This window comes from Arachis ipaensis, chromosome B4 (genome assembly GCF_059453495.1).
Source record: "Arachis ipaensis isolate K30076 ecotype BB chromosome B4, ASM5945349v1, whole genome shotgun sequence".
In the NCBI taxonomy this organism is placed as follows: Eukaryota; Viridiplantae; Streptophyta; class Magnoliopsida; order Fabales; family Fabaceae; genus Arachis; species Arachis ipaensis.
The window spans coordinates 140,579,028-140,599,295 of NC_142439.1; the positions used below are offsets into that span (position 1 = coordinate 140,579,028).

Below are 20,268 nucleotides of genomic sequence, written 5' to 3' on the forward strand. Positions count from 1 at the left end.
TTAAATATAATAACAAATGTGATTTATCTTCAGTTAGATAGAATCTCACTAATAATAACCTACTCAGAAACAAACTAAAGAAATTGCCGAAAGATCAGGCAAATATCTCAACCTCTCTGCAAAGGATTACACTCTATAAATACCAAATTTTAACTATGTAAAAGGTACGCTACTCACTCTGACTAATATTATATTTATTTTCTACTCTTGAAGTCGACGTATACCTCTTCTACTTCAAACGAAGGCATGCTCAATCTCTCAACAGGACAAGTTATATATCAAACCCGACTTACCACTACAAGAACATTTGGCAACCACCATATGGCCGAGTTTACTTAACCTCATTATTATCTTTTCTGTCCCATTACCTACCCTTTTTTGTAAGTTTTAATCAATGGCAGAAAAGCAAAACAATCTACCTCCTCGACTCCTTACTATAGCCAAATTATTAGTGATCAAGGAATCACTGAAAGCAGAAATTTAAAGGTTAATCGAACTTTTGAATCAAAACAAACATGGTGATGAAGAGGACCAGAGAAGTTTTGGTAATGGTGATAGCGATGATGACCACACCTCGAGAATAATGACCGTGGTTATAGTCACTTCAAACCCATAAAATAAGGAAACAAATTCTCCGAAATGTATGTTCCGGTAACATTATCTAATTCTTTATCTTTGACCGACGAATTCAAAACATGTGTTTGTAATCTTCTGTACAAAAAGGAAAATTTGAAATTACTTTGAAAAACAATCGAAAGGCGAATGACTGCAACAAATCAAATCAATAAGGCATTATACCATCGTAACACAATGCATACGCATAACCTAACCTGTTTATATAATTCTTTTACTTTAATTTCAATATGACATGACCTCTTATAAGATATACACTACTCTTGAACCGCTTTACTTTATGTATCTTACTATTTCATATATCATCCTTAGACACGCTATATTTCGTTATAAATTGTCAGTGTATGTTTCATTTCTGATAGAGCTTCTTTAAGAATATCTAGTACCACTGTTTCTACTATATATATCTACGCTAAGTTTTATATACAGGATATAAACAAACTCACCAAAAATAACTCCAGCAATAGTAACGCCATGTGAACTATAATTCGAACAATTTGAACCTTCTAACCGAGCTTAACTCCAAAATTAATGTATAAGATTGGCCTAAAGATGCATTTTAGCTAAGCTCACAAGTCAAAATACAATGATGTTTTCTTCTTTCATTTTAATCTTCTATTTTCAATTTTTTCCATTAACCTCATTTATCATGCATTATCCTTAATTGATCTATAAGCCATCCAATAATCAAATTAAAACCGAACTATACTCCAATTTTCAAACGAATAAGATACTAAGGTATTTATCATGTTCTATTATCCCTAATAATCGACCATAAAGATCAGATACTCAAGCTCATGTACAGCTCACACAAGTGATACTTTGATACAATCATTCAACTTCAAATCAATCAATCAATTTGAGAATAAATTCGGTTATCAATCAATCCGAAAACAAAACTCGGATTTTTATTAATTTGAGAACAAACTCAGTTATCAATTAGTTCGCAAACAATTATAATATGCTCTACTAATCATTATCTTTCTACATTTTATAACCTCCATAAGACCATGGCTAATAATCTTCCATTATGTTATTGCTATATCAATTCTTGAAACCTAATAGAATTCTTATCTAAGAGAGGAACTACGACATACCAATATTAACGTTGGCATACAAAAGCAAACCAACAGTTATAAGTCTGTATCAATCCAAATAAACCGACACTTATAAGTTGGAATCATTTCAAACAAAACGACAATTATAAGTTCGAATCACTCCAAGCAAGTCGACACCTATAAGTCGGAATCATTTCAAATAAATCGGCAACTATAAGCCAGAGTCACCAACAAATCGGAAATTATAAGTCGGCTCACTTCTAACAAACTAACAGTTATAAGTCGGAATCAGTCAGAGTAAGTCAATACATATAAGCCAGAATCAATCCAATCAACTATGAACTCATCCAAAAGTACACTAATGCAAGCAACACCAAATCTCATTCTCAAGATTATCAAGTTAATCTTGGAAGCTAATCCTCGTCTCATTATTTATACAATGTGGACAATGGAGATTTAGGGAATATTAGAGATATAATTATTAGTGTTACCCTTTCTCATTAGCTGAAACTTTTGGGATAAGTGGTATCATGCATGGTATTAGAATACTAGATTCGAAAGATCAAGAGTTCGATCTTTGGTGAACCCCAAAATTAATTTAAGTTTTTGAGAAGATATTTATTATCGCTAGTACTCGGATGGTTATTCTAGATAGTATAGGAGATGTTCATTTTGTAAATCAATAACCCATTGTATACATTGTACAAATAATTCATTGTTTCCCTAGCGGGATCCATAAAATAAATTTACAATCATAATCAAATGCCATTACCGTAAATTCATCCAATAATTTTCTGCTATGAAAGTTAGAATCGGGACTAGCAACCGGGGTTTGAGAATTTTTCAAGGCCCAACAAAGAAATATTGCGAAGGTTTCTTTTAGTTTTTAAGTCTTCACTAAAGGAGTTAGCCCACCAAATAGGATCCAAAGGGACCAACAAAAATCTTGGAAAATTTTTTTACTAACGAGCAAAAAGGAGAGTCTGAATAAGTATCTGTATAATTAGCGAAGGAGAGTCTGAATGAGGAGCAAGGCTTTCACTTTCTTGATTCTCCCTCACAGGATCTAATTAACTTCACGAACCAAGGTGTACGTAGAAGTGGTACTCCTCGTAACATAGTAGAAGAAGTCATAGTTATCAGAATCAAACCCGTAATTAATCCGGTGAGATTATTGGTCACTGGTTCAACCGTTAGGTCACAGATTGAACCGATTGACTCGGTTATAATTAAATAATTATATAAAATTTAATTTTTTTATACAAAATTAAGTTATTTTAATATTTTAATAATTTATTAATTAATTATATTAATCAAATATATATTAAAAAAGAGTTAATATTAATAAATATTATATAATTATCAATAACAAAAATATGGTATGATTAATAAAAATATTTTTGTTTATCTTTTTAATTTAAAAAATATTTAACAACATTTAATATTTTTAATAATTATGTAAAATTTAAAAATAATTAATTTAAGTGAGTAAATATAAAATAAAAAATTAATCAAATTAAATATAAAATTACTTATTAGAATAAAAAGACAAAAGTGTAAGGAGATTTTAAATTTTACATGAGTAAAAGAGTTAATAAGATAAAGTTATTAATTAGGATATGTTTAAGAAGTTATAATATATTTATGAAAAGGCAATTATAAATTTAGAATGCATGTTGGTCTGGTGGTTGACAGTATTTTTTGTTCTCCAGGTGATGCCCGTGCCAAAATTTTTAAAATGCACGTGCTGACGTCATTGCGGGCTAATCGGTCCGGTTTGGTTTACGTTTTAATCCAATTTTTACCGATTTTTTCGAGTTTGGTCGGTTTGCTTGTTTGTACGGTTTGACTGTCAATCCAGATCGGTTAAGAGTTTAGTTCATTGGTTTTTCGGTCGAACCGACCAGTCCGATCCGGATTTAATAACTATGGAAGTAGTGTACTAGTGTAGTAGTTTTTTTTATTTTTCTTTGGGCATAGGCCCCTTTAATTTACCAAAAAAAAGTATCTGTATAATTTCTATAAAAAATGTTCTGTATAATTTTTTTTTTTAAATAGCACATATAAATAAAATCTATATTATTAGGAATAAAGCTAATAAGATAGATTCTTATTAGAAAAGGTAAAAATAAGCCTAAAAAAAATAAGTAAAACTAAGTAGTTTTTTTCTAATGACTAATAAATTTAACAAATAAATTGTCTTTAACCAGCATAAACATTAAATAAATTTTACTAATTCATATGTACAAAATCTAAAAATAAGTACAAACTATATTGATTTATATGTACAAACTCTGGTAAATATAGATGTAAACTATATACTTATACGCAAAATTCTTGTAAATATTGATGTAAATTATTGTTGGCCAAGCGCTGACTAAAAATAATAATATTTACCAGTCATGTAACATTGCTAAAAAAGTTAATGTATTTTGTAGTATTTTTAACTCAATACTTTTATTTTCTTTAATATATATTTTTTCTCTTTTAAATCCCTAGCTAACGGGTGTCTAGTAGTTAGCAAAACCCAACCCAAAACCTTTTACATTATATATGAAGTCACTTAACTCTTCATAGCATTCTTAATGTAATCTTGATAGCTAGTGTTAGTTTCCATATTCTGTCATAACTCATAATAGAATTGAGAGGGGTTGTAACAGAATTATGGAAACTAACAATATATAAATAATTAAATAGTGGTGTTGTCATAATGTCTCTATAGCCATGCATTAATCTCTATGATATGATCGATCACTCTCATAAGGTAATAGATCATGCCTAAATTTTGATTAAATAAGAATTCAATATTGATTATGAAAAAAACGAATAACACATGATCGAAAAAGACCTACATACCTTAAAGAACTTAAAAGTTGAAACTTTTGTATCATTAATTCCCATGCAATATCTTCTTTTGTTTTCGTACGTGTTGGATAACTAAGAACCACAACCATGGATACTGCTCCAAATAAAGAATAAAATCAACATATATATATAGAGTGTGGATCACATTCACCTGAAAATTAAAAGAAAATTAAAAAGAAATAATCACTAAAAAAAGAAGTTAATGGACCACTCTACAATTTCACAACTGAATAAGCTAAAGAGTAGGGGCTACCCATTGGCACACTGTTCCACATTTCCATTCCAACAAACTCGTTTTCAGCCAAAGAAAAATAAACTCTCCCACACTTGTTGAATTGCTATATGCATTCGTAACAATTGAGAACGATAGTTGATGTGAAATTATTGTTGTTCTTTACTATTTAAGTTTATAAGAATCTTTCTTTTAATAGATGGTAATATATATACAGATATCATTTAGGAAATTAACTATTTTTTTGCTGATCAGTCAATTTTTTATGAAATTACTTTTTATTATAAATTCTAAATCTTAAGTTTTAATTAAATTATATCTCTAAATTTTAAAATCCTTTAAAAAGTGACGATTAAAAATTAATTTTAAAATAAAAAATTGACTAATATTAATTAATTAAAATTAATTCTCTATATTTATTCATATATATATATATATATATGTATGTATTTGAGTATCAATGGACTACCTAATTCAATGAATGTATAAAAGTCGATTTAAAAAAGTTATAATTAGATATGAGATATTATTAGAAAAAAAATTATTTAAAAAACAAAAAATTTTGTCCAAATTAATTTAAAATTATTTTATTTTTATCACTGAAATAAATAAATAACGTTAGATATAATAAATATATAATTATAAATACTACATACATAAAATTATAAATATTAAGTTAAATAAAATAAATTTGAATTATTTTATCCGTAACATGGAGTGATGAGAATTGTACTAAGTAATGATGTTAAATGTTAGTGGAAATTTTCTTTTTCTTTGGATTCTCAAGTCTCTATTTTTCTTTGGCCTGGTCAATAAGTCTTCTCCTACCCCACTGATACGCACTTTCATAGCTTCACCATAATTCATAATTCACAATCATAGTTCGATATATTTACATTCATCCACATTTAATTTCCTAATTTATATTCCTTCCATTCAATAATGATACAATATATTACTCAAATATAATACATCTTTCTTTTTCTAGGTTTAGGGTTGAAGATTTTCTATGACAATTTACCAGTAGGTTCGCTGATAAAAGAATATAACATTAATGGATATATTTATAATATTTTTTTAAATAAAAATTTCTTTTTTTTAATATTATGTCATGAAATCATTCATTTTAAAAACTGAAATTAATAAAAAAAGTAACACTAATTATTATATCTCTAATAATTCTATTCTAAATTATTCTGTCGGTGGTGAATAATATCAAATCAAGAAATGTCGAGGCCAAGATAAGTACTACCAATATTTGTTAGTTGGACGTTGGGTTAAGTACTTTTTTCGTCCCTAACATTTTGGGTCAAAATTAAAATCGTCTCCAACCTTTTTTTATTATTAAAATCATCCTCAACGTTTAAAAATGTTTTAAAATAATCTTTTTTCAAATTTTTGGACTAAAATACCCTTCATCACTATCATCCTTCTTCTCACTTTCCTCACTCCCACCACCTTCACCATATCCACTGCCACCATAACAAAGGGAGGGGCTGCCGTTGGGTTGCCGTTGCCACTGGGTTGCCATTGCTGCTACAAGGTCATCGTTGGATCACCACTATCACCGATGGTTCATCGGAGAAGAGAAAGAGAGAAAAGCGATGCGAAGAAAGGAGAGATGGGTTGCTGTTGTAGGGCCGCCGTTGCTGCTGCAAGGTCGTCGCTGTTGCTACTGGTTCATCAGAGAAGAGAAAGAGAGAGAGAGAGAGAGAGAGAAGCAATGCAAAAGAGGCGCTGCCACCGCTGGTTCATCGGAGGAGGGAGAGAGAAGCGATGCGAAGAGAGGGAGGGACAGGTTGATGCTGTCGCTGGGTCACTGGTTCATCGGAAAAGAGAAAGAGAGAGAGAGAGAAGCGATGCGAAGGAGGTGCTGCCGCCACTGGTTCATCGGAGAAGAAAGAGAGAGAAGCAGTGCGAAGGAGGGAGGGGTTGCGGGTTGTCACTGCTGTCGCTGCGTCGTTTTTTGCCGACGAAGCCTTCTTCTTCCTCTTCTTCTTCTCGCCGGCAATGTTGGTGGCAATGGAGGTGGTGGGTGAGGAAAGTGAAGAAGAGGATGATGATGATGGAGAATATTTTGGTCCAAGAATTAGGAAAATGCTGATTTTAAAGCGTTTTTAAACGTGGAGGATGATATTAATAACGAAAAAAGATTAGAGACGATTTTAATTTTAACCCAAATATTAGAGACAAAAAAAATACTTAACCCTTTGATGTTTTATAGAAGCCGAATAAAAATACCTTTCATAAAGTAGAATGATTGAACAATGAGTATGTGATACGTGAAATGATTTTATTATTTCGTCAAATTTAGCCCATTCATTTTTAATTCAACGAATAAAATCAAGTTTGACTAAACATACTAAAATCGTAGTTTAATCAAACAATGCATACACATAAAACAATCTTAATTATGTGTCATATTCTCATTACTCAATCATACTATTTCATCAAAAAATATTTACTCCATTTCATTAAAAAAATTACTTATTATTTATTCTTTTGTTATCATAACTATATATGTGAAAAAAATATTTTTCTAGTTAATTTTTGGAATATACAAGATAAAAACAAGTAAGATTAGACCGGATTTCATTTTTAATAAGTAAAACCTGTAATATAATTAATTATCTTAAATTTACTCTGTAGTTTATTATAAATTTTTTTAAATATTAAATCTGATTTGTTAAGGAGTTTAACCTGATCTAAAGTTTATTAAAAATTCTGATAATTAAAAAAAAATATTTTAAAAATTATTTTTAATAAAAATTATTTACATATAATATGACAAATTTAATATTTTTAAAAGTTATTTAAATTTTTAAAGTATTTAAAATATATAAAAATATTTATAATAAAATATAATAAAAATATTTATTAACTTTTTTATTATAAAAAATTATTTATATTTATTTATGTTTTAATAGGTTGGAATAGATCTAATAATAGACTAATAATACTAATTTGTGAATCTAAACTTAGTCTATTAATAAATTTAGACTTTTAAAACAATCCGAACCTAGATCTATTTTATAATAAATTAGACCAAATTAAATACAGATTAAGTTATAAATTCTTGACAAGCTATTTGGCCTCTTTTTATCTTTGACATACTAAGAAGTGATCGTTGGAATAAATTAATTTCAAAATCTCAGATTATCCATATTGAATCATCAAAAAATATAATATAATGCGGAAGCGTACCTTTATTTATAAGAGTTAGAAATTGATGAAAGAATTTGGATCTTGTGGTTCTTTCGATCTTCCTCAACCAAAGTCTTCTGTATTTCTAGACGGCTGAACTGCAACTCTTTTAATGGGGAAAGAGCAACAAAGACGGCTTTGGTATATTGGGGACCGAAACCCTGAAGGCCTATTTATATTTGAGCATGGCACCCATTAAACCCTTAAACCCAAATAAAATAGTATCTAAAGCCCAAAAGATAATATATCTAAAATCTAAAAAGATAATTATCTAAGGAACAAAAGATAATATCTGATTTTATTTTCATTTAATTCCAAATCAAAAGTAATAATGACTTATTCAATTTAGCATTTAACAATAAATGAGATCACCATTATATAAGTCATTTAATTTAAAATAGCATAATTTGTTATTTTAATTAATATATGTATTGCCCACAAATAAGTTAGGAAATTAAATAATTTCCTAACAATCTCCCACTTGGGCTATACATATATTCTTTCTTGACATAATCACATCTTATAAACTTTATGCGCGCATCTGAGTGCTATTTCTCTCATTACTTTAACAATCTGGTCCGTCTCATACATTAGATATGGAACTACAGTAGCTTTTATCACATTAAATGCCTTGACTAAACCACGCCAATCACCATCCTAATATACTTAACGACATAGATCAAATTTGGATGAGTAATATGGAAATTACATGCCAAGTGATCTCATGCATGTCTATTTCCAGCTGGTCTAACTTTAAAACTTTATTGAGATCAAACACAATACAAATATTGCAAAATGAACATTTCATATAACATGAAATAAACCATCAATTTAATTCTGCAGAAAAATAATTCAATATCTGTCATAGGACATATAGCATAAAATAAACTCCGATCCCACTAAACCAAAGTATCACAAATATTGACACCTATCCGAGCAGTGTGCTCTTGAAAGACTTTAGGGATCAATTCCTTGGTTAATGAGTCTACTAGCATATACTCTGTTCCTATATGTCCTATGAAAAACTGTTTTTTCTTAAACTTTCTCCTTAACAACTAAGAACTTGATATCTGTATGCTTCGATTTTGTCAAGCTCTTACTGTTGTTGGAATATAGTACTGCTGACTTATTGTCACAATATCTTTAATGACCTTTCAATGTCATATACTATACGAAGCTCAGTGACAAAGTTTCGCAACTATATGCCATGAAATCGGAATCAAAGTACCTAATGATCTCCAAATTTTCTGATATCCGATAAGTAAGCATGTAATCCTTTGTTCGCTTCAAATAACGCATTACGCGTTAAACAGCTATCCAATGATTCATGCTTGGATTGCTCAAGTATTTACCCAACACTCCCACTATAAATGATATATCGGGACGTATGTAGACTTGAGCATACATTAAGCTTCCTAGTACTGATGCATAAGGTTTATCATGCATTGCTGTCCTCTCAAGATCATTTTTAGGACATTGTTTGAGACTGAACTTGTCTCTTTTAGCTACGGGTGTGTCCATTGGTCTACAATTTTTTATGCCATATCTACTTAAAATCTTTTCGATATAGTTCTTTTGTAATAATATAAGAATACCTTGAGAACGACCTCTTAGTATCTCGATTCCTAATACAAAAGAGGCATCACCAAAATCTTTTATTTCGAATTTGTTCGATAGAAATTTCTTAGTTTCATGCAACAAGTCTATATCGTTGCTAGCAAGTAGAATGTCATCAACATATAAGACCAAAAAAAAGTACTTACTCCCACTGAACTCGCAGTATACACACTCATCTATGATATTCACCTCAAAATCGTATGAGGTAATGACTTGATGAAACTTGTGATACCATTGATGGAAAGCTTGTTTGAGACCATAGATGGATTTTCTCCTTTATCTATTGGATCTCCTTAATGACACTTTTTGAGGTTGTTGAGCTTGCTGTATGGGTTGGGGTTGAGGAAGATTCTCATTATTTTTCGGTACTGTACCAGTATTTTGAGCAACAACAATATTCTCATTATTCTCTTGTACTGTAACTGGATCTACAGCAGGATTCTCATTGTGCTCTTATACTATAACTGTATCTTGAACAATAATAGGCACAAGGTCCTGATCATTGTCAGTTATAAAATCCTCATCAAAAGCAACATTCCTAATATTTCATTCCCCCTCAAACTCAACATCCTCAATAAATCTTGCATTTCCCATTTCAAAATAGACCTTGATGCAGGATTGTAAAACTTGTACCCCCGTGAGCGCTCAGCGTAACCAACAAAGTAGCAACTAATTGTCCTTGAGTCCAATTTTCTTTCCTGTGGCCTATAAGGTCGTGCCTCAGTTGGACATCCCCAAATATGCAAATGCTTTATACTAGGCCTTTTCCCAGTCCAAATTTCATATGGGGGTTTTGTTAACTGCTTTGCTTGGCACCTTATTAAGGATGTATACTGCGGTCTTTAAGGCTTCTCTCCAGAGTGATTCAGGCAAGGAAGAATGACTAATCATACTTCTCACCATGTCCTTAAGAGTTCGGTTCCTTCGCTCTGCAACACCATTCATGCTAGGTTTGCTTGGCATGGTGTATTGCGGAACAATACCACACTTCTCTAGGAAAAGAGCAAAAGGCCCGGGACGTTACTCACCTGAACTGTCATATCTTCCGTATTATTCACCACGACGATCAGATTTGACAACTTTAATTTTCTTTCCAAGTTGAAGTTCAACTTCAGCTTTGAAAGATTTGAAAACATCCAAGGCTTGGGGCTTTTCATGAATTAAATATAGATACCCGTAATGAGAATAATTATCTATGAACGTAATAAAGTACCGTTGTCTATTCCAAGAGACAGTAGGGATTGGGCCACATATATCGGTATGTATCAGTTCTAAGACATCTTTAACTCTCTCGGAACCTAATTTCATTTCGTTTGTTCTTTTCTTCTTTATGCACTCAATGCAGACTTCAAAGTCCGCTAAATTTAGGGGTCCAAGAATTCCATCCGACACGAGCCTCTGAATTCTCTGTTTAGAGATGTGACCTAGACGTTTGTGCCATAACGATGCCGAATTCTCATTTAGTTTTGTTTTGTACTTGTTTGTAGTATTTCATTATTATAGGAATTCAAAACAAGCCTATATAGATTATCCACCAAACGACCAGAGCAAATATTATTCGAATTATAAAAGAGACTGACTTTATTATTTTTGAATGAACAAAAATAACCTGATTTGTCCAAACGAGAAACAGAAACTAAATTTCGTCTAAATGACGGTACATAAAATGTCTCTAATAAATCCAAGTAAAATTCACTCGTGGAACATAATCTAAAGGTTCCTATAGCTTTGACTGCAACTATATTGCCGTCTGCCACATAAATGTATCTTTCAGCATCACTTGGCGGTCGGCTCCACAGGCAACCTGCATAGTAACACTTACATGAGTAGTAGCAGCATAATCTACCCACCAAGTATCAATAGGTGCATAACTTAAACTAGCCTCAGAACAAATGAAAGTATGAATTATACCCTTCTTTACACGCCAGGTGGCATATTTGGTACAATCCTTCTTCATGTGTCCCACCTTCTTACAGAAGAAACAGGTTGAAACTTGATCCTGTTTCTTAGTCTTTTTCTGCTGAGAAGGCACATCTGCAGTGGTATTACGCTTTCTTTTATACTGAGAAGATGAAGCTATGTGAGCACTTTCAGTCTTATCTTGTTGTAGCCTCTCTTCTTCTTGCACACAGTGAGATATAAGCTCATTTAAGGACCAAGTGTCCTTCAGAGTGTTATAACTCACTTTGAATTGCCCAAAGTGTGCAGGAAGGGAAATCAAAATGAAATGCACGAGTAAATCTTCAGACAATTATAAATTTAGTGCTTTTAATTTTGAAGTATGATGAGACATTTCTATAATGTACTCCCTTATGTTCCTTTTACCTATATACCTCATAAAGACAAGTTTGCTTAAAAGGCTACTTGTCTTCGCCTTTTCATTCTTAGTAAAGAATTTTTTAACATCTTTCAGGAACTGTTTGGCATCTTTATCCTCAGTAATTGAGCCCCGAAACGCCTCAGGAATTGAGCGTTTCATGATCATAATGCTCATTCGATTGGATCTCTCCCACTTCTCTATTTTAACCTCATTGAGCTTTTCCAGAGTGAAAGTGGGTTTTTCCTCTCGAAGAGCTATATCTAGATCCATACAACCGAGGACAATCTCCACGGTATCCTTCCAAACTTTAAAGTTTGAACCATTCAGCATAAGAATACTACTAATTTGTGTAGAAACATTGGTAGCTAAATCCATAGTTTCTGGATTAGAACAAAAAGAACATGCAGTAAACATTAGTTAAATAATGGGAAAAAATTCATATTGAGATATCTAGAACAACATTAATTTTCAATCTTTGGATAGAAAAATTAATTGTAAGTGATACTCTCATGCAGTAATCAAATATTGTCAAAATTCCTGTCACACATTAAGCCTTTCTTTGGACCGACTTAATGCGCACATGGAGACTTAAACTTCGCAACCAATTTATTACCGCATATATTTTCTATTACTTGGCCAAACAATAACCTTCCTTTGAGCCGATTATTGACCGCATAATTAATAGAAAATAAACAAAAGTGTGCAATGCTTATTATCTGGCCAAACAATAAACTTTCTTTGGGCCGATTATTATTCCCATAAATAATAAGCATTACTTTATTTTTAATTAATTACCCAAACATGTATTTACTATCAATATGTGTATATAATTCAGCCAAATATAGACCTTCCTTTGGGCCGACCAATATTCGCATGAATTATATATCGTCATATTCCTTATGTTTTGAATAAATCAATTTTCACAAAAGAGACTACTTTAGCAGTATAATGTTCAATCAATTTATTCCAAAACCAAATTTTTATAAAATGAGTGGGTATAATAATCCTTATATCCCAAGAGGATAATCCATTAATTTTATATCAAATTAAAGATATATACATACTTAAATATACTTAAATATGAGACAATTATAATTTAATAATCTTCTATTAATGCTTCACTACAAGAAAAACACCCATTCAGGTACACTTGAAAAATGTAGCCAAAAGTGAAAAAAAATGATGCCTTAGGCTACGGCTACGCTTTTTGGGGTGATTCCTATTCGGCCGTTGCCTATTCTCAAAGGCTACGCTTTTCTGCACCAAGGGCTACGCTTTTGGCGTTTGGGAATAGGCTACGCTTTTCAAGTGATGCTGTCCAGGACCAAAGGCTACGCTTTTCAGCTTTCGTTCTTCAAGAATAGGCTACGCTTTTCAACCCCTACTGCATCACTTGTAAAGCGTAACCACATTGTATACCATAGCTACTTTTTATAAGCGTAGCCTTAGGTCCCTCTTTTTTTTGTATACTATAGCTACTGTATATAAGTGTAGCCTTAGGTCCCTCATTGTTTTTTTTTATTTTCTATATATATATTCTAATAATTTTTTTTCTAAAACCTAATATTTAGTAATATGATTATATAATCCTATTTTTTTTAATTAAATTAGTCAAAAATTATAAAATAAAAATAAATACATAATAATACCATACAATATTTTTTAAATAATAAAAATTATCCTTTAACAAAATATATTTATAATGAACTAAAAATATTGGGATGATCATAAATGAGTATTCATACATCTCACACTAAATTAAACATACCCATATCAAAATATACATTAGACCACTTAGAATTTACTACTAATAAACTATAAAAAACCAAAATATTGTATCCTACATAAGTATCTTCTAATAAAAATTATTAACCTTCTGATAGAAGAGAAAAAAATCTTGTTCTTTAAATATCTTGTTCAACGGAAGATCGTATTTGGGAGATTTCTGGTTCTTCATCTGCCTCAAATCCCACATACCTGGGAATTCCATTTCATCGTCTTTGGAAATGATATTTTAGAAATAGTAGCAGGCAAATCTTCAGACAGAACCTAACAAGAGTATAATTAATAATCAGCAATGACATTTTCTTACAAAGTGTAATAAAGTAATAAACACAAATAAATCATAGATGAATACATGAGCCAGTGGTCTGAACATATCCTTGTGTATATCTCAAGGGAATTAGCCTGAAATTTTCCTTTTTTGAGTTTTTTAGTCCTCGCTCATTCTATGAATAAGGATACTTCTTTATAAACCTTATACAAATCTAATGCTCCCCTAACATCAAGTCTTTTATTTAAACTGCAGTACACAATTGTATTAACACTTAACAATAAAGACAAGTTCCCTAATAAACTACACAAGATTATTTCCCCTCACATATGTGTAATGTCTAGTGCTTACTCAGAAATTGTATGACACTTGTTCTTCCCTTGTTCTGATGCATTTCCTTATGGAAATGAGGAAACACATTTTTTGGTATTTTATGTTGTGTGTCCTGGCTCTGTGGTCCGGATCTTAAGGGTTGAATTTCTTGGGCATTTTGCTTCAATTTGTTTGAAAAGTTCAGTTGACTCTAAATCATTTTGAAATTATTTTGTTAAATATGTGTTACTATATGGAATTATATATGTGGTCTAGAATCAAAGCTACCTGTAGGTTTAAGGAAAAAGCCACATAAATATTTGATATATTATATTAACCATGGAACTTGCATCCTCGGAAAAAAAAACATTAAACAAACATAGACGGCAAGATTTTTTAAGGATAATGAATAGAAAAACCTCTAAAGAATATCTTGAAAGCTTCACACGAGCATAAACATATTCTGTTTTTCCTGCAATTTCAAGAAGCAAAAGTAGCATATTAACAGGAAAACTGACTGGAAATTTAAATTGGGAGAGAAAGCATAATCTAATATCATAAAGTTTCCTTTCCATAAAAGCAGCAAATGATGATGCATCAAGCCAATAAATTTTTCTGCATTATGAACTAGTGGCTATGCAAATGTATCGTCACGAAACCATTTATCACAAAGCATGAATTACCATAAGTCTATTTTTTGCCTTGTGCTGAAATTCTATCTCGTTTTTTGGAAGAATGGGGGCAACAAGAATCAAACAAGAATCTAAAGATATTTATAAAATATATTACCCAACTACACCCAGGTCTGCATGTTACAACTAAAAAAAGAAACCAAAACAAAACAAAACAAAACAGCATAAATTCTCACCAGAAGTGTTACTGGTAAAGAGCACATTTACAGATTGCTGAAGTTCCACCCACCTGGCTAAAACCATCGAGGGATCCTCCTTGTTTAGATGGGCATCCCCTAATCTTATGTTAGACTGCAGAATCTTACTCAACAAATCAGTATGAGCATGCTCCGATACCTACAAACACAATTGCCCAAGTCCAAGTCAATAAGGTGAATGTAGAATAAAAAAGATAGTCAAGTATTCACAAAACAATGAAAGGACTAAAAAGGAGTAGTTATACTTTGAATGCCAGCAATTTACAAGCCTTATCCCATTAAATGAGATTAGCTAAATTGAAAGGGTAAGTGTGTTCACATTACCTTTACATCCTGCTGGCTTGCTTTCCTAAGAATGGCCCGCATGAGTCATGATAGAATTTTCTAACAAAAATCCTTCATTTTCCAATCTATATATATCTGCTAACAATTTCATAAGTACATTTTTCCTACATTTATATCCCACAACAATTTCAAATTCAGAGTACTTCCCTAAACCTATACCTTGCATTGACAAACTTTGGAAATATTCCACACTCCACAGTAGAAGCAAGAACATGGAGTACAAACAAAGAAGATAGAGAAATAGTACAACTCGTTAACAGTCTTTATTTATTATTCACACTTACCATATCACCTCCTTTAGTGGGAGGGCGGAATTTGATTGGTGGAACAAAAATATTCTCAAGAAAGAACATTGAGTGACCTGCTTTCTTTCCATATCCCTGACCTTGAATATCATTAATATAGGAACAGAGTCGAACCTCATTTTTTCACAAAAGTTCTAACGTCATTTTAACCTGTAATTTGAATAGAATTAATATATGATTCTAAATTTTCCAACAGCATGTGAAACTTTTCAGTGTCCGGCTAACACTTTACATTGAGGTTAATTCAATATTTGGAAGAAACTAACTTGATATAGAAAGGACCAGAAAATCGATTTTGCTCAGCAAGCTTGTAAGACAACTTGTACCTTTTTGAATCACTTTTCTTGGTCCCAGCAGAGTTGATATCCTCTTCATATGTTGTATCCCTGTCATCGGTTATAGTCTCACTTGCCAAACCTGCTGGTACTTAGTTTCCAATGAGAGAATAACACTAATAACAACTACAAACCCTAACAAAGCAAGATGCAAAATAATAAAGCAAAATGCAAAATAAAAAAGTAAACTCTAACATAGTAAGAAGCAGAAATTACACAAGATTGTAAAACCCCAAATATCAGAACAACAAATCCTCAAAAAAAAAATTACAAAACCAGATAAACCAGGCTGCAAAAAAAATTGGAAGTTGCTACCGTTTCTCTATTAATGGTGGCATGAGAATGTCAAGATAAACCAGGCTGCAAAACATATTGATAAACCTAAAAACAATTGAATTTCAATAAACTAAGTAGGATTCTGTCTCAGATAAGCAGAGACTAATAACTTCTCAACCATGTTGCATTTCGTATCATAGTTTTTTTATCTTTCTTTCAACTGTTTAAAGTAGTTTGAATGCTTTTAAACTTGATAACACCATTCAGCAGGCGTATATATAAGGAAGTAGGTCACGAAGATGAAAAAATTGTAATTTGTAATTTTCCACTAATGATAATAAGTATGACTTAGTGCTAAAGCTAATAGCATCACTATCATAGAGGTTTAGTCAACATTAAAATAGAGCATATGGGAATAGAAAGATCTGGCAACAGTTCAAGAAAAATTGATAGACCTACTACAATAATTTAATTTCTAACTTATATCATATTAGTCAGAAAATTCTCTATCACACTAATTTATTCATTGATTCTAAGAAAGGAAAACTATATTCATGAAACACAACAGAATAGTTATAAATTGCTACCTACGATATCCTCAATTAGTTCTTCAACAGAATTCAAAGAAGAACACCATTAAGGACAGCTTTTCCAGCCATATTCTTCATCTATTTCACCTTCTTGTGCACCACACTATCTTTGTCCATCAACTGTTTCAGCCCTTTCTCTCTATGCATATATAAGTAGAACCATATACTTTGCTCTCTTGTGACCTCTAATTAAAGAACCATATACTACTTTTAATTTCTATGCAGAAGAACTATTCAATGATTTTTTCTGTACAGAAGAAACTTTGATTCATAGAATTATTCGTGACAGAAATATATTAAGAAATCTCGATTTTCTTGTCTTACCGGAGGCAATTAAGGAAGCAATAAAGAATCATAACCAATTAGTTCCATGTGATGGCAGTGACTGCATTTCATTTTTCTATTACCCAAACAAGTATGGTTTAGAACAACAAGCAACCTCTACTCAATTCAGATTTCAGTAAACAACAACTGAATCACTTGAACTAAACCAAACTTCAGATTTCACGGATAACAGGCAATTAGTGTACAAAACCCCCTAAATTAAAAACCCTAAATCGGAACCCTAAACCTCCAATTTCATAACCAAATGAAAATCTATACACACCTTCTCGATGATGGTGAGCAGAGAGAACGATGATGCTAGGCGCGCGGCGACGGTCGGCACAGAGACAACAAGAGTGAGATGCAACGGTGAGAGCAGAGACAACTTGGTTGAGCGGCGACAGTGAGTGCAGATACGACGATGGTGACCAGTGATGGTGAGAGCAGAGACTACGAAGGTAGATGAACGGTCTGGGTGGCGCGCTACGATCTGTGCAAGAGGGCGACTTAGCTTCGATTGACAGTCAGTGGTTAGTGGTTAGTGGGGGTGGTGTGTGGCGGTGAGTGGTGAGTGGGGGTCAGTGGTTAGCTTCGATTCACGATGATGAGTCAGTGGTGAGTGGTGAGTGAGGGTTTTCTGAGGGTGATGATGAGTGAGCTGAGGGTGATGATGAGTGAGCTGAGGGTGAGTGGTGAGTGGGGGTCAGTGGTTAGCTTCGATTCGCGATGATGAGTCAGTGGTGAGTGGTGAGTGAGGGTTTTCTGAGGGTGATGATGAGCGATCTGAGCAAGGGTGATGATGAGTGAGCTGAGGGTGATGACGATGAGGGTTTTCTTCTCTTTGTGAGCTGAGTGTGAAATGGTTTTCTTTGTGAGCTGAGTGTGAGCAGATTTTTTTTTTTTTTTGTGAAAGGTGAAATGGTTTTCTTCTCTTAGAGGGAAATTTTTCATTAAGTGTGAACTGGATAAAAAGTTAAGAGGGAAAAAATTTACAAGTGTTAAAGAGGAAAAAATTTGACAAGTATTAAGTTTTTAGTTCTAGATACATTAGGCATCACTTTTAAAATGCACCCAAAACTTAATAAATAGGCTACTTTCTAAAAGCGTTCCCTTTGATACGAAAAGTGAATCCATAGGTATCAATCTACGGCTACGCTTTATAAGTGATTTCTATAATACCTAAGGCTACACTTTTTAAATGATGCCACAATTGTGTATCCTTTTCTCTTATAAAAAGGCAACACGGAGAAAAGCGTAGCCTATTCTATGAATAGGCTACGCTTTTCAAATGTAGCTTAAAAAAAGTGTGGCTGAATGGGTATTTTTCTTGTAGTGCTTTAAAATAAAACAGTTGTTTATTATGTAAACTAAATGCGAAATCGGTCTCATATAAAATATATATATATATATATATATATATATATATATTGTTACGGTGGGTAACCGGAGATTAATGGGCTGGATGGCGTTGGTTGGCCCAAACGTATGAAGGAGGTGGCGTTCGAGTGGACCTGGTACTCGGTGTTCCTCCGTCCGACTTGTACGTGAGAAAGAATGGGGGGGGGGGGGTGGTACCTGCAAAGACACTCCGATGCCTAAGTTAGCAAGAGTGTGAGCAGGTTAGAAAGTATATTGGAACTTAGAGATACCTGAGTGGTGTCAGTGTATTTATAGTGGTGAACCAATAACCACCGCTGAAGTAGTGCCACCTTTTTAGGCGGATAACCGTTCCCATATCTTAGGGAGGTTAAGATATGGCTCTATGAAGTGGTTAGAGAGTTTCTAGGGGCAGTTACTCATTCGAATGAGTGTTAACTGCCAGCTGACCCTCGTATCCGACTTCTTTGGAGCAGGTCGTGTTCAGTACCGACTTCTGGGGATGAAGGCTGGTACTGGGTGAGGGCCAACCCTTTGGGTTGGGCCTTTTTGCTTGGATCCTGGACCTTTATTATTGGGCCAGGGTATGAACAGTGCCCCTACTCGAGCCCAATTTCTTTTTAGGATTTGGGTTCGAGTATTCAACTCGGGGTCGTAGCCGATTTGCAAGAAGACCGACGTGATGGTTTAAGAACCGACGTGATTTTTCTTGACCTTTCGGTTCTGACAGTTACGTCTAATCAAGCGTCGTGTCCGTTAGGGGTGTGCGTAGGGATTTAATGGCCTTGGTAACGGTGCATCTTCATTAATGATTGCCCCAATTTTACCGTTATGCCCCTAACGTTCTTATAAATACTTTCCCTCTCTTTCGTTGTTTCGTTTCTGCAATCTTTCAAATTTCCCTTGCATTCGTTCGTGCTGCATTCTTGCATTTCGAAGGCTTTTACTTCCTCCAGTCTTGATTTCAGACTTAAAGGTTAGATTTTTTCCCCTTCTGTAACATGCTTTCTATTTGCGTGCCTTTATTTTGTAGGTAGGCTAGTTTGTAGGCTTTAGTTCCGTACCCCCTCCCTTTAGAGACCGTGTGTTGATTTTCCTTTTCTTTTTGTAGGTTTCTTGTCACCCTTTTTAAGAAAAGAAAATGGCTTCCGTAGATGTTCTTTCTCAGTGGGTTGATGTCACGGTCCTAGGGGAGGAGCCTTCAGTCGATACCGAGTTTCTCACCCACCTTCGTACTCATCATAGAATTTGTACTTCTGAAGAGGATGAGCCGAAGTACGAGTTGGTAGTCCCGGGTCCAGAAGACCGGGTTTGCTTCGGGAGGGCCGACGAGACGGCCCCTCATTTCTTTTTTATGTATGAGAGTATGGTCACCCGTTTGGGCGTTTTTCTTCCATTTTCAGAGTTTGAAATGTCTGTGTTACGTCATTGCCGGGTTGCTCCCACCCAGCTTCACCCCAACTCTTGGGGTTTTTTGAAAATTTACCAATTTATCAGCCAGGCCTTAGAGTTCCTGACTTCTCTGAGGATTTT

At 33.1% G+C, this 20,268-nt stretch overlaps 1 protein-coding gene across 1 annotated transcript; it reads right to left on the bottom strand.

Annotated features, from left to right (window-relative positions):
• Positions 1-13,891: 13,891 nt before the first annotated feature.
• Positions 13,892-16,234, bottom strand: LOC107631246 (DNA-directed RNA polymerase I subunit 1-like). Its single transcript, XM_088483172.1, has 4 exons — positions 15,813-16,234; positions 15,163-15,322; positions 14,714-14,766; positions 13,892-13,978 (listed from the first exon to the last, which is right to left on the bottom strand). Exons 1-4 carry the CDS (start codon positions 15,879-15,881, stop codon positions 13,892-13,894), a joined length of 369 nt encoding a protein of 122 aa, XP_088339298.1. The 5' UTR covers positions 15,882-16,234.
• Between the last annotated feature and the right edge of the window lie 4,034 nt (positions 16,235-20,268).